The sequence below is a fragment of the Carettochelys insculpta genome, chromosome 7 (assembly GCF_033958435.1).
Source record: "Carettochelys insculpta isolate YL-2023 chromosome 7, ASM3395843v1, whole genome shotgun sequence".
NCBI classification, from domain to species: domain Eukaryota; kingdom Metazoa; phylum Chordata; order Testudines; family Carettochelyidae; genus Carettochelys; species Carettochelys insculpta.
In genome coordinates, this window is record NC_134143.1 from 45,750,981 (window position 1) to 45,775,411 (window position 24,431).

The 24,431-nt window shown below is 40.6% G+C and overlaps 1 protein-coding gene across 3 annotated transcripts in view; it reads right to left on the reverse strand.

Annotated features, from left to right (window-relative positions):
• INPP5A (inositol polyphosphate-5-phosphatase A) overlaps window positions 1–24,431 on the reverse strand; it is a 447,602-nt gene that overhangs the window by 186,078 nt on the left and 237,093 nt on the right. For all 3 annotated transcript variants that reach the window (XM_075000435.1, XM_075000433.1, XM_075000434.1), the window contains exon 5: window positions 2,375–2,438. In XM_075000435.1, the coding sequence (XP_074856536.1) occupies window positions 2,375–2,438 (64 nt within the window). The remainder of the gene's footprint in view (window positions 1–2,374; window positions 2,439–24,431) is intronic.

The window sequence follows — 24,431 nt, forward strand, 5'->3', positions numbered from 1 at the left end:
AGCGTGCACGTGTAGACGTAGCCTAAGTGGGCCAATGAGGGCCATTACTGATACTTTAGGAAATTTATGGCCTGGTACTCAAACCAATGACTCATGAATAGTTTTATTTTTTCTATAAGCTCAAACTACAGTTGGTCCGAGAAAGATATGTGACAATGCCACCTCTTACTGAAATCCATCTTGAATCTGGTAACTTTCCATGGGGATGGGGAGACTGAACACAGTGTTCCAAAGCTGGGAGCAAATCTATTTAAGGAATGGAAAGCAAGCAGGACTTTGTCTTCAGCTGGCTTTTGAAATTGCATCCCCACCTTAAGAGGATACACATAAAGACACCTGAGAACAAAGAATTCTAAAGAACTCTGAAAAGCCGTAGACCAGGTCAGAGTAAAGACCAACTCTGATTTGAAGCATTTTACCTGATATAAGAGTAACTGTTTAGGGTAAGAATTTGCATACATTGAGTTTCTTAGTGTATTAGAATTATTTGGCATCTTTTGTTTCTCCACATAAAAACACAATCTCAAATATAAATACTAAATTAGCTGCTACCACTCAAGAAAGATCTTAAAGTCACTGAGGACAGTGATCTGAAAACATCTGCTTTATGTGCGGCAGTTGTCAAAAAAGCTAACAGAATGTTAGGAACCATAAGGAAAGAGAGATATAAGAAGACAAAAATAGCATAATGCTACTATAATAAACCCATGTGCTGCCACATCTTGAATACTGGTGAGAAAGGGACAAAGCAATGATTAGGGGCATGGAAAAGCTTCTATATGAAGAGAGACGGTTCAGCTCCAAAAGAGATGACTTGGGGGGAGATATGATTATTTATTTACTTTTGTATTGCTTACTTTATTTTGACTTTTTCCATTGTAACCCTTCTCTCTCTCTCCCCCGCACCCCTCTTTCCAGGCTTTACTACAGCAAATAAGCTGTCAATCAGCCATGAATAAATCCAGTCAGCCCCTCTTCCCTAGTGTAGCTGTCACTTCACTCCGCCAGATGTCATTAGAGTTGGACATCTTTGATGTATAGCCAGAGGGAGGGAGGTTTAACTAGAACTCAGAGGTAAAGCTGTAGTTCTGGACTGCTGGTGCGATGAAACTGCTGGCTCTGAATCAGCTGGCAGATACAGTTCACATATTACTGATGCACAAAGCCCAATCACATAGAAAAAAAATGAATAAACAGTTGTGACTGCTTCCATCTCACAATATAAATATAAGTTTAACAGGTTCATTAACCCCTCATCCTCAAAAATGCAGTAGACTAGTACCTGGGCTAAGTGTTCAGTGTAGCAATTAAGGCAGTAAGGATCACAATCCCAGATATCATTCACGAAAGTTGAGCATCTGGCTTCCTATGCAGTGTGTTGAAAATTTCTCTGTGGTAGCAATCCTGCTCCAGTTCATTTGAATAAGGACAGTCCATATTATTGCTCCATGTCTGTTAAAATGTTCTAGGTGGGGAGAATGACTGAATGCACAAGCTGACCTCTCATTAAAAGTTCCTTCATCACTACTGCATTTTACAATGTTCTCTTTCGGAGATAAAATATGACAAGGCACTGACAGAATATTTGAAATTTTCCTTGGGCGTCAAAAAAGATGATGAGGAGAAGGATTTATGTTGGCTAAGCATCAAATTGCAATATCAACAGAACTGCTATCCAAATATTTCACCAAGGGAAGACCCTATACCCCCAATTACATGAACAGCGGCGATCTGTCTCTTCGGAGCACAAAATTAATGAATCTGTACAATAGAGACAATTAGTTGACTCCATAATTACCACAGCTTCAGTGATGTTTCAAATTAATGTGATGCAAGATGTAGAATTAATTTGATCCAGCTCAATAATCTAAACGCAGACACTGCACAACTAAAAATAATGTACAATATAAATAATCTTTTATCATACTGACTTTAAAGAAGCATTAGAAGTAACTTCAGCCAGGAAGTGATTACATACACTGACTCATATATTAGAAGTATCAGAGCAAATTATTAAAAGTTCTGAGATTTACAAAAATTTGTAACATGAAGGCAGAATCTCTTCTCTTCTTTTAAAAATAATTAATGGCACTCTTCCCACTGACCCACACTATTTGTAAGTGGTAAACCAAATTCTGCCAAAACAATTTTGTAAGCCAATTAAAACTGTCTGACATTTGAGGTCCTGCTCCTGCAACTGACCTGCACTGACTGACCACTGCACTTATGTGAAGTTCTGAAGTCAATGAGGCCTGTGTACAGCTCCAAGGGTCCAAACACATGGATTCTAATTAAAAAAAGCCCTAGGATTCTCCTGACATGAGAAACACAAAGAAGTCTTTGACAACTACTGATTTTTAATTTCTGTGCTTACCTTTAAAATCAAACTGGTAGATGTTTTTCAAAGATTCATGAAGGAAGTAAAAACTTCCTAGTGCCTGTAGAAAAATAAAACAAAAACACAGTAATAAGAATAGCCTGCTTTTAGTTAAAAACAAAATTGTGCTACAATTTTTGGCATTTGAAATGCTGTACAAAAATACATATCAATAATTTAAATACTACATTTTAAAAGAAAAATATTTTCAGTAAAAATCTTTGTTTCTTTTAAGTTTCATAAGCAGTTATAAAGAAGACTGTTATCAGTTTACCGAGGCCTGGCATAGACTACACCGTTAGGATGACAGAAAACAGCTTATGTTGACCTAATTATGTCTGTGCCTACACTACAGCCTTGCTCCCATGAATATTAAGTGCCCTACTCCAGAGACACAAGGTGTAAGGTTTCTGTCAGTGTAGTCAAGACTTTGCAATGTCTGTATAGACACTGCATCCCTTACATTGGATGTCATTTACAGAGCGTGTGCAGTGAAACTGCACACCTCCCACCACTCAGCAGTTGGGATTTGGAGGGACAATGTTTTCCCTCCCAGTCCGCAGGCTGGGCCAAAAGCCCTGGGTGGCTTCCTACGCTGCCTCCAGCTGGGAACCATGACAAGAAAATGGGATGAGAAACTCAGGTGACTTTGCATCACGCTTCTGGCCAGAGACTGGAGAATGGAAGAGAGGCAGCCCTCCACCTCCCAGGATCCTGTGGGATAGCCATGCTCCCAGCAGGAGGCTGCCATGGAGCTGAGAGACCAAGCTCTCAGCTCCCCACATTGCCTATAGGTTGGCTGAAGCACTCCTGGTGAGGATGTGCACCAGTGACCCAAGGAGGGTAATGCAGATATGTACCATGACAGAAATACTGCAGTGGCTGTGAGTTGACTTAATAGACATTGATTTACATTTCTAGTGTACCTATGACCTAAATTTGCTAAGGACATACATACTTATTATACAGGTTGCACCTCCCAAAACTGGGATTCTCTGGTCCAGCATTATCAGTGGTCCAGCAGGACCATGGATGCTACTGGACCAGAGAGCTGTTAGGCTAAGGGCTGAGGGCTGGTGGCTAGGAGCCGGTGGGCCTGTGCCACAGGGCTGGGGCCACATTGGCAGCCCAGGATGGGCTGAAGCTGGGGCCATAGAAAAGGCCACATCCAACCACAGCTGGAGCCAGTGTACACTGGGCTGTGGACAAGCCTGGCAGCCCGGCTGCAGGCAAAGCCAGCACTTATTCTGGCTGTGGTTGGCTCCAGCATCCCTGGACCAGGCTGGAGCTGCATCCTGCAGCCCAGCTGGGGCTGGACTTGGGTGAAGCCAGTGGCTGGGGCTGCGCCCCAAGTCGTGGCCATGGTCCGGGACCATGCCAGAGGTAAGGGGGCTGCTTGGGCTGGAGATGGGGAGGCTAGAGGCAGTAGGGTTGGGCAGCAGTGAGGAAGCAGAGTTGGTCACAGGCTGTGGGGCTGGAGGCAGGGGACCTCCCTTCTGCTGGTAAATTCCCTCATTCAGGACCGGAGAGGTCCTGAGGGTGCCAGATGAGGAAGGTGCAATATGAAGCAGGTTTAGTTAGTGATCTTAAAAAACAACTTTATAAACAAATCACGTATTCAGAAATAAAGAAATTAAGAGCTCTCTGCTGGGTGGTGGTAAGCACCTTCACCTGACATTGAAATACTCCCTATAGAGTCTGCCTCATAATGACAGGTCTATGACTTCATCCTTGCAAGAATCTGCCAAACAGTTTCTGCCTTACATACAGGTCAAAACAAATGATTTTGGAGGTAACGTAGAATGCAGAAGCGATACACAAGGGGTGGGAGTCAACATCTCAGATCAGATCCTAGATATAGACATTTTCTCACTGTGTGCTACAAAGCAAATCATACTGCCTGTTTCTATCAATCTCCTGTAGAATGGGAATGTAGAACGGGAGAGTGACACACATGCTCACTGGTGACAGCTGGTAAAGGGTTCACTGCAACACCAATTTCTAATGGACCAGACACTTAGCACCCTATTTTCATAGTATTTATCCGTAAAGAATATTATGTGGGTTTTAAATGAAAGCAGTGTCACTGCTTGTGAATATAGTTGAAAACGTATGCGCTGATATCATGCAGGAGTTACATAATTATATAATCGGGACAGCAACCTCCGGCACAGGTGCCAAGAGTGGCATGCAAACTGATTTTTATCAGCAAGCGAGGCGACAGCTCGGCCCAGCCCCTTCTCCCCCACACAGCCGGGAACTTGCTCAAAGCCATGCTACCTGTGAATTAGCAAAAGACCAGCTAATGCTACCAATCACCACCTAATTATTAAAGCTCTGCATCTTAATTTATTTATTAATGAAGCTGTTGTAAGTAGGACTATTAGTGACTTTAAAAAGTATCACTGGTACTTGGACTGTACAAAAAGTCAAAAGGGCAAATTTCTGCACTCCACCACAGAAAGGTTATTGACCTTGGTTATATATGATGGAAATACGTTCTTAGAGTTTGTATCCAGGTGTTAATCCCCAGCAGAGGTGAAAGCAGGTTTTCTGCCAGACAGATATTTCTCCATCTTTCATCAAAATGTAAATTGAGTATTAATCACCAATCTGAGCAAAATGAAGATGAAGGGTTGTTAGATTGAACATGAACAGAAGAACAGGAATGAGGGACAAAGCCTTTTAGAGGCAGGTGAGCATGTCACAGGTTTACTGGGCTATAACTGGGGGGCAAAGAAAACTCCTTGTTTACTTTGCACCTGAGAGGAAAATGGACAGTGCTACATTTGTCTCCAGAAAGCATGCACCAATTTTGTTTCCTATGTAACGGTTATGATTCCATTATCCTATTCTACTATGGTGATCTTTTGTAATAAATGTACAAGTCTTTCACTATAAATGTGTCTGGGAGCTGTACTATTGTACAAGAAGCTAATCTAATCCTGAGATGAATCATTCAAACTGCTGAGTATACTTTTCCCTTGTGAACAATATATGTGATGCTACTGAGAGTGTATAGGGGATGACCTGGGCTGTACCTATTGTTAACCTTTAAGGGAAAATAAAGGCAGGCACAGCCCAAAGGAAGTTGTTTGGATAGCTAAGAGATTGGAGGTGTCAGGGACTGGACACCCAGTTAAGAAAAAGCAATTGTCCCTCTTGCTGAAGGCAAGGGTTAATAAGGTAATTCTTAGTCCTGGGCACCTCAAGAACTGTCACGGGGTAATACTTACGTATCTTTTGGGAATGTTGTTAAAATTAGTTCTTGTACAGTTCTTTTCTATTATTAAATGTTTCAATAATGTAACAACCATTGTATTGAGCTGAGTGCGTGGTATTCTGTGCTGATACTTACAATGACATTGTCATTGGCATAAAGAACACACACCTAATTTTATTAATGTTTTAAAATATATAAAGGTTCCTAAAACAGTGAAATATACCATCCGTATGACAGGTGTTTCTAGGGGCCATTAATGACATCAACTGTCTGAGAATATTACAGTAAACTCTCGATTTTCTGGACCCCAATTTAGCGAACTTTAGGAACAATGGACTCCCCGCATTGTTCCCAAAGTCCGCTGGGGTCTGTAAAATCCTAAATCGCCCCCTGCCTCCAAAAAAAAAAAAAAAAAAGGTGTGGGGGGGACTTCCTGCTGCCACAGACTGCACCCAGGTGGCAGGAGTGTGCAGCGGCAGTTCCTGCAGGCCACAAGGTGGCCCCTCCAATGGTGCGCGATGAGGTGCAATTAGCCACATGTGGTGAGGCAGCTGCAGCTGTGCGGGGCACCTCCAGCCATGCGCAGCAGCAAGGTCTCAGAAGTGCGGCAGGATCTGAGCCAGGGCAGGGTCTAGGGGCTCCTCCAGTGGTGGCTGTGGTGAGTGGCAGGTTTTTTTGTTGTTATTTTATTTTTTAGTTGATGGGGGACTGGGACTGGAAGAGTCGGGTGGCAGTATATCCTCACATTTAATGGTCTTCTGGGAATAACAGGCACCCCTTCCCCCCATTAATCTGGTAAATGGCGGGTATACTGTACTAAAGATAATATCACCCTTCAGCATAATTCAGCTTCCCATAAGTCTTCATCTGCCAGGGCACACTATTTTGAGGATCACTGAAAGCCAGCTTCTCAGGTCTCAAATCTGGAAACCTTCTGCTACTTTCAAACTAGCAAAATTTGTCCACTGCATTCCAAAGAGCTTTATGCCAGGCATGACACACACGCAACATCAGTCCCAAAGATCTTGGATTTTGTGTAACTGGGGCAAAATCTGGTTGTTTTAGAAGCACAGGCTGCAAGAAAGATATAACTTATCTGCCTTCGGCAAAATTCAAGTAATCCACTGTGGAAGTGACTTCAGGATTTTGTTTCAAAATAGAAAGTTTGCCCAGGGAACGAAATCAAGTTGTTGTGAAAAGCATCTCTTCATCAACATGCAAGAAGTCTCCTAGCTATTTAAAGGGTTTGATATATGAGGTACCAATAGAACAAGCAGATACAAGAACAAGGCTGAATAACTCAAGAAAACACAGAGAAGAAAGATAATTCTCTGGACTAGGTTTGCTTTACTATACTTAAAATTCTGTGTTTCTAATCCTGGTCTAGTTTTATAATCAATCCTCTTTCACTAATTTTTGTTGCTGTTGTTGTTTTTCATCACCTTTAAACGCATAATCATGGTGTCAACATTTTTTTCTCTAGGAGTGCAATTTTCAAAGAAAACTCAGAAAGTGTCCAAAGCACAGTGAAATTCACTGGGAGCTGCATGCCTACAATTTGCTCTTTTGAAGAAATCATAGTGTAAATCAACTACTCACCATGAGCTAATATTCACAATAAGTAGACCGTGATTCAGCTATGAACATAAACATACAAATATCTCTATTCCTTTTCAGCAAAGCAAAGCAAAGCAAAAAATGTAAGGACACGTTAAAAATCTCTCTCTAGCCTGCAAGGCACTTAGGCACTCGATTAAGGAAAGCATCCTTATTCACAATTGTACTTAAGCATGTGCTTCATTTTAAGCATGTTTATTAGTGCTTAATTAGGAGACTTAAATGTATGTTTAAGTGCTGTCCTGAACAGAGATTGAGACAGGTCTATGTCCCCGTCCATCATTCATAGTTCATGACAAAAACAAAACTGAACGACTGCTGAGGGTAAAGGGGTTCTCAAGAGGCCTAACCAAAACTTGCTAAACAAAGACTGGACAGGCTGTAAAAGGCAGAACTAGAGCTTAGGCATTAAGACTTTGAATACTGGTTATTATTGATCATTAATGAGGCTTTGTAGCTTCAATAGTTCATCTTCTAGATGAAACAGTACATTCACATATAAGTTGAATATTAATAGGTAGTACAGGCTGCAACAAGTAGTGTGAAAGATGCCTATCACTTTATGTTAAAAGACCAAACGTGTTCCCCATTTTCTGAGGCCCCAACTTTCACCTTTGTGGGTCTGAGTTGGAGTTCTGAGTGTTCAGCACTTCTGCAACAGAGCACATAAAGTAAAATAGAGAGTGGAGACAGGAAACACACTTCTCCTAACACCTTGAACGAAAAACAGAAAAATGAATTCACACCATCCTGTTCAATGGCCGAAGTCGCATTCCATGGAAATGACAGTATTTCATCTTGTACTGAAAGACGGTCATAATGCATGCTTACGCAATCTTAACTCTGACATTCCTAACTTTTGGTTTAGCCTGGTTTTACAACCCAGCATTCTTTTACCATATTGTTGGGTGCACAATCTAATACTGTATATATTTTAGAGTGAGAGTGTCTGTGCTACTTTTGGCCAAGAACTCCTCAAACTGTAAGAGCTACAACCATGGAATTTGATATCCACCTGCCTCTTATCCTTGCTTAAACCACGGTCAGGGTTTCAGTGTACCTGGAAAGTGGAAAATCCTTGAAAGCCCAGGATCTTCCAGAACATGGAAAGGGAGGAGAACTGAGAGGAGGGACAACATACTTCAGACTCAGTGAGCACAGGGAACAGCCATACTGAAGAGTTACCACTGGGTGGGGGGCAGCCACAGCAGTAAGACATTGGCCACATGGAAATAGGGCTCTCCACCCTGCTAGGAGAGGTAAGTGCCCCTCTACCCCAAACCCCATGGCACTCAGCCACAATGCCATGCAGGTATCAGAGAGGTAGTCGTGTTAGTCTGTAGCTTCCAGAACAATAAGAAGTCTTGTGATACCTTGTAGACTAACAGATATTTTGGAGCATAAGCTTTCGTGGGCAAAGACCCGCTTCATCAGATGCCATGCATCTGATGCCATGCAGGTGGAGCCCAGCTGCCTCCCCCCACCACCTTCCACACACAATTAGACTCCCTCCAAGAAGCTGCAGCCACAAACCCCAGTCCTGTCCCCTCACCCCCAGATGCAGGCTAAGGCCAGGAAAACCACCCAACTCCCCGCCACTTGTCCTGGGGTGGGGGGAAAACAGCGCCAGCCCCAGCGACGCCTACCCCTACTGTGGCAGGGCTAGGGTTGTGGAAAACAGCTCAAACTCTGCCCCTCCCTCTCCCCCTCCAACTGCTGATGTGTCAGGGCCGGGGTTAAGAAGCCCAGCCCCAGCTCTGGCACCACCTGAGTTCACACTAGAGCGGAGGAAGCCCCCCGCCCCAAGGAGCTGAGTCCCAGCTTTCTCCAAAGTGTGAGAGGGTGCCTCTGCATCAAGAACTATGACTGGGGCTGCAGGAAATGGACTGGCCCCGACCAGCCTCCCCCTACCCACCAACATTTGAGGCCAGAAACTGTAACCTGGACACCCACAGGAAGATGCTAGGGCTGGGCAGTGCAGCCTGTTCAAACCCCACCCCACCGCCCCCCCCCAGTCCAGCTCCACCTTTGCCAATGTAGCCACCCCTGGCAAGCCCTCAGACCTCCCAACTCCCTGCCAGACACCACCTGTTCTGTGGCCCCCCACTCCTGCTCTGAAGCCCTCCCGCAACAAAACTCCTACTTAGATGTCTGCACCCCCACTGTGTCCTAACCCTCCTGTACATACACACCAAGCCCTTTAACTTCACCCCCACCCATATTCTCACCACATAAACCCCATCCCTTCAATTAAACCCCCTCGCAGCCCCTGCATTCCAACACCCTCCACCCCCTGGTCCCAGCCCACCCCTCCATCCCTCATCAACAAACCCTCGACCTTCAGTCCCCAGCCCTCACTCTACCACACTCCACCCCTGCCCTAAGGCATCCCCACATCAAAACCCCTGCTGTGACATCTGCAATCCCATTCCATACCCAACCCCTCCGCTCACACCAAATGCTGTGCTGAGTCAATCTGCTAGTTCTATAGGTGATAAAGAGTAAGAGAAACAAACATTGTTCCAATTTAAGTCAATAATAGTTTTGCCATTAACTTTAGTGGGGCCAGAATTTAATTAACAGTGGAGGTTTTGGTTTTTGTACTTCTCCCCATTGCTGATAATTTCCCTGTTTCTTCTAGGTACTGACTGGGGGTTAAGCACATTAATGATCTAGGAAATACCCAGAAAAAGATACAATTCTGCTTTTATATTTTATTACAAAATCTATTAATTTTACTTCCCTGCCGTGCTCAAGTTCAGGAGTTGTTTGACAAATTTTCAAATTTCTTGACTAAGTTAAATAGAAGCAGTTGAGGGGGAAAATACAAGACTCCTTGTCATTACACAAAGTCTTAATGACAGGTGTAAAAGAATCAAACAAATAGGATGATTTAGTTTTATTTTGTCTTTTTACTTCTCTATTGACTGAGATACCTTCCTGGCAGAGTAGTGCTTTGGCTCAGCGATTGCTGCATTATTTATGAGAAGCTGCACATTTAGAGATTAAACATTTGCTGATTTGTCAAAAGCACAAACATGAGGTCCTGCCCATCTCCTTGACATATTAGTTCATCCAACGGAAAACACTGTCACACATTTAATTGATGAGTACACTTCCTTGTGACCCAGGCAGTCTGCTCCAGGGTTGGTTTTTTTTTTTTAATGGAGGTGGCAAATAAGAAAAAGCAGGAGATATTCTTGTACAGGACTCAAGGTTAACTATTCTGCAACAAGGACAGATTGCCAGAAAAAACATTCTGATATAAGATAAAAAAAATAATAAAAGCCTGACACCTGCTACTTAATTTCTTAACTTAATGGAAGTATATTAGCAATTAATAAAAAGGTGCTACCTCATGGCTAAACTTTGATTATATTCTGGCCTTTGGCTTCTTAAAAACCCAGGAGATTACTCTTAAACAGTAATGTACTCACTGAGTATTTTGCTTGTATAGCAGGGTTTATATTACTCCCCTCCCCCAGCCCGGCTGGGTTCATGTAGATAAAATCCTCACCGGAATCACATAAAACTCATTCTAGCTGTATTTGGAAGCACAACTAAATCACACATGAAAATCTGTTGGCTGATCTTAATAAAAATAAAAAAAATCAAATCAAATCAAATAAAAAGCAATGCTTCTCGTAAGGAATTGCATCAAACAAGGATCACTGCTCAAACATTTATTTATAAAATACTTTTCGTAAAATTAAGCTAACATGAGCATGGCCAAAAAGGGGGACAGTTGTCCAGCATTTTGAAACTGTATCTCAGAATCATAGATCAGACTCTGATATTCTCATTAACAAGTAATCCTATTAGAAAAAGTGTGTGCTCATTTTTTGAGTGAAGTATTACTCTTTGGCTGTGTCCACACTACAGAAATAACTTCGAAGTTGCTTACTTCAAAGTACAACTTCAAAGTAAGCAACTTTGAATTTGAGCATCTGCACACACGCTACTTTGAAGTTAAACTTCGAAGTAGGGCACTACTCCATTCTTAAGAATAGAGTAAGGACTTGGAAGTTGGGCTTCCTACTTCGAAATTAACTTCGAAGTAAGGGAAAAATGTGTGTAGACTCTCTGATGGCTACTTCGATGTAGTGCCTAACTTCAGAGTTAACTTCAAATTTAGTGCCTAGTGTAGATACACCAATTGCGAGTGGTGGGGGTGTCTCACAATCTTGTCCAATATATTTTAATTTTAGTATATGATGACAAATAGCAATATTGTTATAAGAAATTGATGGGGCTGGCAGTGAAAGGGGGACGGAGACAGTCCCAGTAGCAGGGAGTGAGAAACTTGCCAAGGGACCGTGGGAATCCCTGGCAACAAGTGGCCAGCTGAGGCAAGAGGTCTTCATTGGCCAGCAATCCCCAACTCCTGGGAGTTAGCCCTGCAAAGAGACCTGGCATAGCCTTTTTCTTCTCTGTCCCAGTGAACCCAACCCTCCCTAGGATTTGAAACCCCCTGCTCAGGGGGGTCAGTAAGGATTTTTTTTTCCATTGGGCCAAACTAGTGGAGCACCACAGAGGTTTTTTGCCTTCCTCACAGCACCTGCAAGCCACAGTGGGTTAAGTAGGAAAGTGCATGGTACCGCAGTGAGGTACTGGTTGGTGGTGTTTACTTTCTGCAACTCATGGCTTCTTCCTGTGCAGCTAGGAGAATAAAATGAGTCATTTCAAGATGTAAAAGGCCTGGGATTTTAGTGATGGGCCTTGAGTTCATGGGGCCATGTCGCCTTCAAGCATCTATGCCCCCATTCTGGTATGCTGTTTCTCCCCTTCACAGAGAGAAGGATACGAGGATTCAGAGAGTTGAGTCCGAGAGAGCTGAGTAGACCAAGGAAAGCTTACCTCATATTATGGTGGAGGTTCCCAAACTGGGGGGGCATGTTCCCCTGGGGACATGAAGAAAATCCTGGGGTGATGGAAGGCAACCCATCCCCACACTAATCTGCCCCCACCCCAACAAAGAACTCATACCAGTGTCAACTCCTGCAAAAATGGAGGTAGTGACAGCTTCCAGAGGCATGGCGGGGGAAGTCCCACAGCTGCATGCCAGAGCCAGCATCTCAGGAAGTGCGTGGCTTGCTTCCCTTCCCCAAACAGCCAGTGCTTTCCTGAAAAGTGGGGTCTGTTGCCTGCCAGCGACTTCATTCTGCCTGCTGCCTTGCTGTGTGGGGGATTGGGGGGGGGGGAAGAGTAGGAGCCCTGGGTCTATGCCAGCTTGAACTGCTCCTTGCTCCCCATGGCAGCCACACACTGCCTGAGCAGTTGGAGCTGGTACAGACCCAGGACTGGTGCACAGCTGCGGGATCCCCAGGTACAAACCAAGCTGTCCCCTCCCCTCGCTCAGACCCCCAGGAGTACCCTGCCCAGACTCCCATGAGTACTCTTCCCAGACACCCACAAGTACCCTACCCCATTGCCCATAAAAATCAGGAAAATTATTTTTATAGATTTTTTTTAACGAATATATTATGGCCATGATTAAGAAAAGAAAGTATGATGAAGACTACATTAAGTATGGCTTCACTCTCATGGAAAAAAACAGGATCAATCATCCTCAATGCATAGTATGCAACACAGTTCTCAGCAATGATGCCTTGAGACCTGGCTGTCTTCAGCAACAGTTGATGAAGAACCACAGCGATGTGACAGACAAAACTTGAAGATTTGAAATGTATGAAGCTGGACACTACTGGGGCTTTTCATCAAGAGTCGGCCAAAGTGGTAGAAGACTCTTATGAACAGTCATTGCTCATCCCTAAAGCTAAGACAGCACACTACAATTGAAGAAACTCTTGTGAAGCTTTGCATGTTGAAAGTAGCTGATATTGTGTTCGGTGTCAAACAAAAGAAAAAAAAACCTATCGGAAATTTCTCTTTCTAACTATTGCGTGAAATGTTGCATCAATGACCTGGCGAAAGATCTTAAACTTTAAGTTGTTGAGGCAGTGTTGGCTTCTCCTTTTTTCACAATTCAGCATGAAGATACCACTGAAGTAGCACAATGTTGTCAGTTGCTTGTCTATGTTTGATTGATTAACAACAGAGCTGTGAAAGAAGAACCACCTTTTTCGAAGGAATTGATGACCACATCAAAGGCTTCTGACATTATAAAAATGATTTTTTTTCTTTTTTTGAAGAAAATAGACTTTCACAGGAAAACTGGTTTGTGTATGCGCAGACGGTGCTCCAGCGATGCTTGGCTGTCACTCTGGATTTGTGACATTGGTGAAAGAAAAAAATCCATCCCAAGCACAGCTCACTGCATCATACACAGACAAGGGTTGGCTGCTAAAACCCTTCCAGATGACCTACATGACTTGTTGAATTTGGCCATCAAACTTGCCAATTTTGTGACGAACAGTACTTTAAATATAATACTTTTTGCTGCTCTTTGTACAGATTTGGGAATGGATCATAAACCTCTTTTGTTTCCCAGAGGTATGACGACTTTCCAAAGGTAACAACATGCTTTCGAGATTATTCAAACTGAAAGGCGCAGCGGAAATTTTCCTCAAGCAACAGGAGACAGAAGAGTTATATCATGCATTTATAGACCAAAGGTTTCAACTTGCACTGGCATACCTCATGGACACATTGTTGAATCTTTGAACAACCTCAATTTGAAGCTGCAAGGAAACAATTGTACAAACGTTATAGTGTACCATGATGCCATTAAAAAGTTTAGAGAAAAAATCCAGCCTTGGAAACGTTGAACACAAGCTCAAACACCTAACTTTTCATCTTTTCCAACATTTTCATCACTTGCTGCAAAAAGGAAGGTTTACAAGAACTTTATGAAGACAATGTGAAGAAGAAAACTGTGTTTCATCTTGTTTCATCTTGACTGCTTTGCTGTGAATTCATTCGCTATTTTGTGCACAACTTTTATGGCAACCCCATTCACAAATTAGTTTGTAATCCATTCAATGCTGATGTCAATTCATTGCCAGAAGTACTGCAAGAACAAGACCTAGAAATAAAATATGATTCATGTACAAAAGATAATTTCAAAAACTCAAGGTTGGAGGAATTTTGGATAAAATATTTCCCAATGTACTTGGAAGTTGGAGAAGTGTTATGTATTATTATTTATGATTCTATTTTCATCAATGCACCTCTGTGGAAACAAAGCTTTTCAAATTTAGTCACATTAAAAACAAAACAAAAATTGACCAGATGTTGGAAACTATTTGCATTGAACACTTACATCTTTCAAACCTAGGATTTCCAAACTCCTGAAGAAAATGCAGCATCATCCTTCACATTAAATTTATTTTGTTTCTGCTATTTCTGATGTTAAATTACATTTTTATGAAATGTTTGGGCCAAGAAAAACTGTGTGTTTGTTTTTAATTTTAAATAACATTTTATATCAAGTTGTTGTTTTTATTTAAAATTTTAAATTATTAACTGAACTTTTTTGTTAAAAGGAGGGTTGGATGATGGCAAAGAAGAGGTAGGGGAGTGTGAGGGCTTCTCAAAAATCAAAATGGGGGTGCGATGCCAAAAAGTTTGGGAACCACTGTATTATGGGTTATCTGCTGAGGAGCCCATGAACTCTCAGGACAGATATGGGTTATATGATAAGGAATTCTGTAACCCCTACAATCAAACCTCCTAAATGCCTGATATAGGAGAGAATGGGTGATGGGCAGAAACTGCCTGTCCTCTGTGTTAGAAGTTTAATAGAAGTTGCAACCTGCTGCGTAATTACATGCATACATCTGTCCTCATTTTGGGGCTTTGTCTACATCTAGCGAATGATACCTAACACCATCTGACCAAAGAACTCACGGCAAAAGTACTACAATCTACCCCTTAAAGTGGTCATTTATTTAGAGAAACTAACTTTACAAAACTGAGAATACAAATATAAATGCAACATACAGTGCTCTGAACCTGATCTATGTGGGAGACAAGAGGTAATACAAAGCAGTGGAAGGACCAGTTCTTTCTTACTAAGTTAAGCATCATGATTAAACTACAATACTGGGAACTATTTGCACAAGGAAGCAAACTTCACGTAATCTGAATTCCCTAAAATACTGAACAGAAAAACATGGTTTGTGATGAAAACTCTTGTATCGTGATCAGAAAAAAGAAATAATATGATTTTTCCTCATCTCATTAGCCCTGTTCCAAATATTTTATATTCAACTTTCTTCTGTGATTTAAACCCCAGTCCTATAATCCAATGCATGAACTCTGCTTTCATGGAGGCTGAAATTAAAATTCTATTTCTACATCATTCGTACTCTGTTCTCCAGCAATCTTCATAGTATTGGCACATCCTTGAGGACACTTGAGTATTGTTTGTAACTCTGAATATATGAAGACACTGGTGTTGCTTAGGAACAGAGGGAGCATGAGAGTATCTATGTTACACACACACACACACACACACACACACACACACACACACACACACACACACACACACACACAAATGAACATTAAGCTGTCAAAGTATTCAAAAGTTTGGAAAAGCCACGATAAAGGTTGCCTGTGCCAACCTTAGTTCAGCGCCTTGTGCATAGACAGTATAATAGACTTTGCTTATTTGATCATACACTATTTCTTTTATAGGACCCCTACCTCATTCAGTGCAAAGGATGGACAGTTCCAATATAATGAGAAACTATTTATTCTCCAGTGCAGAATTCAGCTGTCTTTACATGAAACTGTTCTTTTAATACCAGCAGTTCCCTTTCTCATTCAAAACTTCTACAACAAACAAAGCAGCAGTACTACAGACAACAGTCTCCTTTACTACGCTTTATTGATTAATCTCCAGATCAGGTCCTAGTCTGTGTACTGAATCAGGAAAAGTGCCTGTGGGCATAAACAATATATAATCCTGTAACTGAAGACTGTATCGTAATGCCTACACGGAACAGGGTGAAATTTAAGTTGCTCAGGCTGCCTTAATTTGATATTTCTTAACTTTCCTGAGCTTGCTTCTAAACCCATAACATTCTTTTAATATAGTTGGATGTGTTTTTATTTCCTAGGGTTTTTTTTAAAAGTTAACCTGAAAAAAAAAAATCCAGAAATTCCAGCATGTGGAATCACACATGATTCACTCAGTATGTGGCAGCCACATGGTTCATCAGCATCATTGGAACTTTGACATACACCACACACATCTCAAGTGCAAATTCCTCTATTTCTGCCAGCATTTGTAATTGTGTTACTACAACTTTAGTGTCAAAATTATTAGAGGTTCCTAAAAGATCTTTAGGGGCAAAAAAAAAAAAGTGCAGCAAAATTGCCTGATCTGATACCACCAATTTAGTTCCTCTAAATGATTTAGTCTTCAGTAGCTGGGGCCTGATCTGAACTGATGGCCTAGACCAGTGGTGGGCAAGCATGCAGTCTATCCAGGTTCTATTTGCAGACTGCAAGACTTTTGTTTACTGTTGCCCATGAGGAATTTGCACTTGTGTGGCTGTTTGGGTTGACTGTTACTCTAGAAAATCCTCCCAAAGGGAAGGAAAGAGTGTTTGCTTGCCTGCCTCAAAGAACTGTCATGTAGGTTTCTTCTCCACTCTGTTCTTTTACCCTTCCTTCTCAGTGTGTGTGAGAGAACATTATGAGGGATGGTGATAATACTCATAGGCTCCTGTATGCACAGTGTGTGTTTTGATATTGAGATGACATTTGGTTCTATACCTCAGTTTCATTTGACACCAACAGTAAGTAAAACAAAAAAGCAGTCATTAACACTTTAAAGACCAACAAAATAATTTATTGGGTGATCAAACGGATAAACAATTGAGTTTATGTACAGAGGTGGAAACACCTAAAAACAATGCTACTCACTGCTTTAATTCCAGGGCAGCATAAACGCTAAAAAGAAAACTTTCTTCCAGGGCCTAAATGATTGCTATATCCTTTCTAGATTAGCTCATGCTGGCTCCAGTAGAGTATACCAACAGCAGATATACATGCAAATTAAAACTTCAGTACTCGGTTTATTAAGCTGTTTAAGGAAACAGTCACACTATTTGCTCAGCACCATTTCAAGAGAAGTCCCAATTAATTGTTGTTTAGCTGCAGTATATGTAGAGCGTGAAGCATTTCAACTAGAAACTGCATAACGCAAATAGACATTACAGAGGCACTTGTATTTTTAGGCCCCCAAATATAACTCATCATTTGAAACTGGAAGCTACAGCAGAAAACCCATTTCTTAGTGTAAATTGGTGGCTATTCAACTGATCATTCTAGTAGTTAATAGAACCAAAATAAAGTACTGCTCACAGTGTAGTATGGCTTCTATACAAACAGGGCACAAATATGTTAAGTAAATTGTCAAATGCAATCCGAGAAGTGTAGTTACATATTTTATATCTTTAAAGAAAGGTTTATTCATCATACATATTTATTGTTCTCTTTTCATAAGGAGTCTGCCATTTTCAGTAGGCATATTTACAGCAGAAGTTTGAACGCACACAGGTCAACTGTAGCCAGAACTCTAAACTCCCCCTAAAAAGGCTTAGGAAAACATCTGAAAAATAATGTGCCCTGATGGTAATCAAACTTGTGCTTTTGTCAGATCGAAGAGGAAGCAATTCCAGAACTAAAGGCCTTCTATTGAGCATGCATTGCCCAAGCCCCATGTTGAATAAATCTGATGACTGTCAGTTTGATCATTTCAGGTAAGGCACAGAGCAAGGCAATTTCTTAATAGATATACCAGACAAAAACTATTGAAGTATTATAAGTTAAAACCTAAACTTTGTATTGTACCAGGAAATAACCTGCAACCCTGTATACAGTCTGGGGCACTGTAATTTGCTCCTAAAATGAAACCAACTAAGCAGGCAGTCAATCACTTGCTTTACTAGCTTAGGTTTGTATGTGGTCTTCAGATATAGGATGAAGATTACTGCATTGCAATAACTCAATCTCCAAATGTTATGCAAAGATAATTTACAGTGAGGTCTATATCAAAAGGAAAAGCTCTTAATCTGCTAAAACAAACAAATGGAATTGAAGCAATTTGGACCTGCAATTATATGAACATTCAGAAAGCAGTCAAGAAGCAAGTGTGATCCCAACATTACAAATCTGAGGGGTGGGGTGGGGGGAGACAAAACAAGATGTTCAACTGAAGGGACAGCTGCATTTTTTGTTGACCATTTCTTCAAGGTCCTCCAGAACCCACCAGCATCCCACTAGCCTTCTCTGCATTACATTTCAGACAGTTCTCATCCATGCTCCCATTTCAGTCACAGAGAGGTAGCCAAGTTAGTCTGCATCTACACGAAATAAAAAAAGTAGTCAAGTAGCACTTTAAAGACTAACAAAATAATTTATTCAGTGATCACCCAATAAATTATTTTGTTAGTCTTTAAAGTGTTAATGACTGCTTTTTTGTTTTACTTACTGTTGGTGTCAAATGAAACTGAGGTATAGAACCAAATGTCATCTCAATATCAAAACACACACTGTGCATACAGGAGCCTATAAGTATTACCATCATCCCTCATAATGTTCTCTCACACACACTGAGAAGGAAGGGTAAAAGAACAGAGTGGAGAAGAAACCTACATGACAGTTCTTTGAGGCAGGCAAGCAAACACTCTTTCCTTCCCTTTGGGAGCATTTTCTAGAGTAACAATCAACCCAAACAGCCACGCAAGTGCAAATTCCTCTATTTCTGCCAGCATTTGTAATTGTGTTACTACAACTTTAGTGTCAAAATTATTAGAGGTTCCTAAAAGATCTTTAGGGGCAAAAAAAAAAGTGCAGCAAAATTGCCTGATCTGATACCACCAATTTAGTTCCTCTAAATGATTTAGTCTTCAGTAGCTGGGGCCTGATCTGAACTGATGGCCTAGACCAGTGGTGGGCAAGCATGCAGTCTATCCAGGTTCTATTTGCAGACTGCAAGACTTTTGTTTACTGTTGCCCATGCACAGGGTTGCCAGATTCCACTTGTTTCCATCTGTGTAGGTTTTTTCTTACCAGTATGGCAAGAGCCCTGGATCTCTGCAGATATCTGCAGACCATCTTCACAGATGGCAAAGAAGATACCCATAAAGGGTCTTCCATCCCCCCCGCCACACCTGTCCGCCAGCTGGAAGGTAAGGGGAGGGCGCCATGGTAGACCTCTACACTGGTGATGGGGAAGAGATGCCAGCTCTACCCAGCACTTCATCCCCTGCGCCTCCACCTGGTGAGCACTGACCCATGGTAGCCCCGACCCTGGCTTGGGGACGTATGCTGGTCACTAGCCTAGATTGTCTGGAGACATATGCTGGTCACTAGCCTCGCAGCAAAAGTCTCTGTACAATCACTCCTCCTCCTGTGTCATCCAGCCCATCCCTTTCAATACACACACACACAGAATGTGCAATTTTGCACACTAGAGTTATTGCTAGTGGGTCTGTACTCATTCAGAATTTCATTTAAAGCAGGGTTTAAATCTCTTCTCTAGGCATTGAAAACAAATCGATCACAACCAAAATTGCACAATTTACTGACAGTCAAAAATTAGTTTTTGTAAAGTTATACATAAATCTAGTAAGTGGCTTACTACATGAAAGGAGTTTGAAATGAATTTTAAGATTGGTGTTTATTTTTCTGACCCCTCACCCAAACTTACAATTGAATGGTTTGCTTTTCACACCTCAGATTCATGTGCAGCTTTTTAAAATAATAGGTCATACACATGAAATTAGAAGCACAAACTAATTAGCAATCTTCTCTAAGAGAAATAAAGATGCCTAAAGAAAGAAGCTCAAAGTTTGTAAAGCAGACTGTGTGCTTACAAAGACCTCAGGGACACCCAAAATGGACATCATTTTCACATGATCATTCAAAAGGAGTAAAGGACATCATGGATTGCTTTAAATCTATTGCCTCCTTACAAGTCAGGGGAGCTCCTCAAAGATGTGCTGGTACACTACAGATTGAATCTCTCTAATCCAGCACCCTTGGGATCTGGCTGTGGTGGACAAGAGAATTTGCCAGACCATGGGAAGCCAATACTGTCTAGCAGCATTACCAACACTTCCACTGCTTACGGGGCTCTCAGGAGACGTTTGGGGTAAATTACATTTAAGTAACAGCACAGAACACTGAGAGGTTCAACCTGTAGTGGTAGTTTGGGGACCACAACATCGGCCATAATCTTGTTTGCTTGTGAAAACCTAGATGTTATTTCCATACGTGAATCATTACTTATACTTACACAGTCAAAGAAATCAAGGATTTACTAAAAAAATTATAAATATGCCTCGTGTGTCAAAATTCAGGCTGTTTTTGGAATGTGCCAGGCGACTATGATGACAATATGGTCATTAACCAAATGTCTGCATTTCAAGGGTAACAGAATATTTACACAAACTACCATTACTAATTATTTCCATTCTTTTTAAGGCTTACCGCTTTTTACTTTTAAAAGTTCCAGTGATGTATTTTTCACATGAATAATATAATTTACTATAACAATAAACCAGAAATTAGTGTATTATTGTGGGTGATACACACACATCTATACATCTCAATAGAGTCCCTATTTATTAAGCAAAAAGAAGGTAGTTTAATTTATATTGATGGTTCTTTACATATCATAGTTTTATTTTGCCAATAATTTGTTGCCAAATGTCCATCTCAGTCTTTAATTAGCATTTAGATCTTCAATACAATGTCATAAGTCTACTTCATGACTCCATGCCAAATGGGTAGTTTGGATTAATTACTCCTAACAGTGAGACGACTAAAAGAATACTGCAGTCTTGTTGCTTTACAAAAAATCACTTTCCAATTATATAGAAAACCCAGCATAAAAAACTGCCAAACTCTACCTCCATAAACGGTTTTTAATAGGTGTTGACACAGGGCTTTTAAAAGCATATCATTTCAATCGTGTAAGTTTCATTCTCAAAGGAAATAGTCAGTACAAAACTTTAATTACTGTGGAGAGTAAACATTAACTGCATTACCTCAATGAATGTGATAAGGCTAATATTATATTATGAAACTGCTTTAAATAAATTTAAAATAAATTACGAATGATGACACAGACACTGTAATTCATGTAGTCATAAAATCCATAATTAGCTCTAATGAATATTTAAAGTCAAAGTTCAACCCAACTTTTTCAATGTTTAACCTACTATGTCAATATAGTTCAAGGAATCCATTTATCATTGAAGATGACAATGTCTGAATATTAATTAGCGTAGGCCACTGCTGACAGGAAGTTCTTATCTCTTATAACTCTTTTGACTACAGTGCACGTCAACGGTATGTTTGTCACGTCCAATATTATTGATTACCTGCCTGTTTTGCTAAAAACAATTAAAATATTTTACATATTTATAAACCTGACTGTCAAGAGTGCGTATTAATTTTCCATTAGCAAAATGCAGTCTATTAGCTGCCATATTTCAGTTAGAGGAAAAGAACTAAATAAACAGTTGCAATAACTCTAGACAGGAAGACAATAATTTTATATAAATACACTCTTATGGGATAGCAAAGGGGATTCTATGTCTGTTTTCATTTGCGTAGCAATGAAGATAAAGATGCCTTAGATGGAAAATCATGACACAGCAGCCTGGTCTTAAAAGCAAATTCAGATCCTGACTCTCTCACCTTCCTTAAGAGGTTCCTTAAGGAATATACTTATTTTTACTGATAATTAAAAATATACAAGGACAAAAGCAGCAACACTGCTCTATCTTCTCATAAAAATCAAGGATTGCTCTATCTGGGCACAGTGGAACCTGTTACAGTGAAATCCCATTTTTATTGCCAAATTGTGGTCCAAGGAATGAATAATGCCTTCACCAGTGCACATATGTAGTTCCATGCTTACAGTATGTACACACATTTTTTGGCAAGCAGCAGCCCCACGGACACTTCACTTTCATGGAAGAAGCAACAGCACTCTCCAGGACAAGGTGTATTATTGCAAGCAGGTCCAAAAATATTTGGTATAGGAGAGTATAAGCAACACTGGTTCTTGAATGTGTGTACAAAAATAAACAGACGCGCCCCTTACTCTGGAACACCCTCCACAGCTTCCGTCACACAGGGCATGTATAGAAACCTCTTTGTGGACCTGAAGGAGACCCAGCTTGAACAGAGAACTGCTACACATTCTTCCTGCAACAGTTTTCTGTTAGGCACTAATATAAAAGAACTTACAAATAACTAGTACTAATACGGTAGTTAAAACAATCTTTTAATTAAATAGCTGGAAAGTCCTAACTCATTTCAGCGCATTGCAATTCCTGTTATCGTGAACCTTTGCTTCAGCTGAAGTTGTTCTGTGTACAAAAATAAAATAAAATCTATGTATTACAGTCTAGTTTGCTTTTCAAGTCAATGGAACTACTCATGTATTTAAAGTTAAGCACATGCACATATGTTTCTGGGATTGGGGCTGTACATTGTTTAGCCACTCAGCAGCTTTTTATCATCACAGAAACATACACGCACACCTCCAATGAAAATAAAAGCAACTCCAAACTCCCATTAGAAAAAAAACACATGGGCTACATCCACACTGGCCCCTCCCTTTCAAAAGGGGCATGCAAATGCAGCAAATTAAAAATGTCAATGAGGTGCTAATTTGCAAATTCAGCACCTCATTTTCATAATTGTGGTAACTAACCATTCCAGAAGTGTTTTGAAATGCAAAACAGCCATGTAGATGGAGGTCCTTTGAAAGGAAGCCCCACTCTTCTTCCTAATTTTTTTTCCGGAAGAAAGTTGCTTTCAAAAACAGGGCTCCCTTTCAAAGGAATCTCATCTACACAGCTGTTTTGCATTTTGAAAACAGCACTTCTGGAATGGCAAATTGCCACCATTATGGAAATGAGGTGCTGCAAATGCAAATTAGTGCCTCATTTGCATTTTTGTTCTGGTGCATTTGTATGCCCCTTTTAAAAGGAAGGCGCCAGTGTAGACATAGCCCTAGTATTTACTCTAAATTGCTCAATAGTTGTGACAAACTACATGGAAACATCCATTCCAAATTACTTCTGTTGACTCTAATGTGGATATAATTTTCACTTTACAAACAGTGAACAAAAGAAATGACGTAAGAACAGAATGGTTCTTCTACATTTAAATAGAAAATGACAAAGTAACTACAAATAATGAGCAATACAGAAGTATATATTTGTCAACTGTGTTCATAGTCTACTTGATCCAGTATGTCTAAATGAACACTCATTGTCTACTATTCATTTCACGGCGGATCAAAGTGACTGGGTACACAAATCAACTCATTAAAAAATAATCTATTACACTTTATTTGCAAACAAATTAGGTGTTCAGCAATCTATCATTTCCTGAATTAGAATTATCAGCCAAAACACATATAATTAAACTGCTATTGTGCTTTTTTTAGCACGGTGCCTTGTCTATCTGACATGGTGACATTTGGAACTTAAACAGACTAAACAATTTCTAACAATACAGTAGTTATTTCAAATCCTTACAACCCAGATAGAAACTTTCGTTCATCAGTATTTGAAAATTTACACTTTCATGGAAGTGTAAAAATGCAGTAGATTCCACATATTCAAGGACACTCAAATTCAAAAATTTAAAAACACACGTAATGAAAACAGACCAGAATCCCTATGGTGGACAGTTTGGGTGTCGGAGGAAGTTTCTGCCAATATAGCATTATTATGATATTACATAGGTAGTCTATTTTTCATATTTATAGCTTTGAATTATACAACCAGCTCACCAAAAATTATAGATCACTCAAACACTGTTTAATTTTTCATCTGTAACCACTTTCATAAGATGGAAAACTCCACATTAAATTATGCAAATCAGAGTCTAATCCAACCAAGCAGTATATGCTTACTTCACTTTTTGCATGCAAGTTGCTCCACTGACTTAAATACAGGTTGAACAGCTCTAATTTGGAACTCTCTCACCCCAGCAACATGCATATTATGTCATGGCTTTAGTTAGTTGGATAACCACTTACCACGGGTATGGTCACGTTTCTGTGGTTCCATAACATTTACACCCACCAGCCCTGGCTCTGTGTTCTGTACTGTTATTTAGCTGTAATTTACCCCAACTGTCTTCTAAGAACCCAGAAAGCGGTGGAATTGTTGGTAATGTGCTAGAAAATATTGACCCCCCACTGTCCAACAAATTTTCTTGTCCAGCAAATTTTCTCGTCCAGCACTGGTCACGTCCCATGGGTGC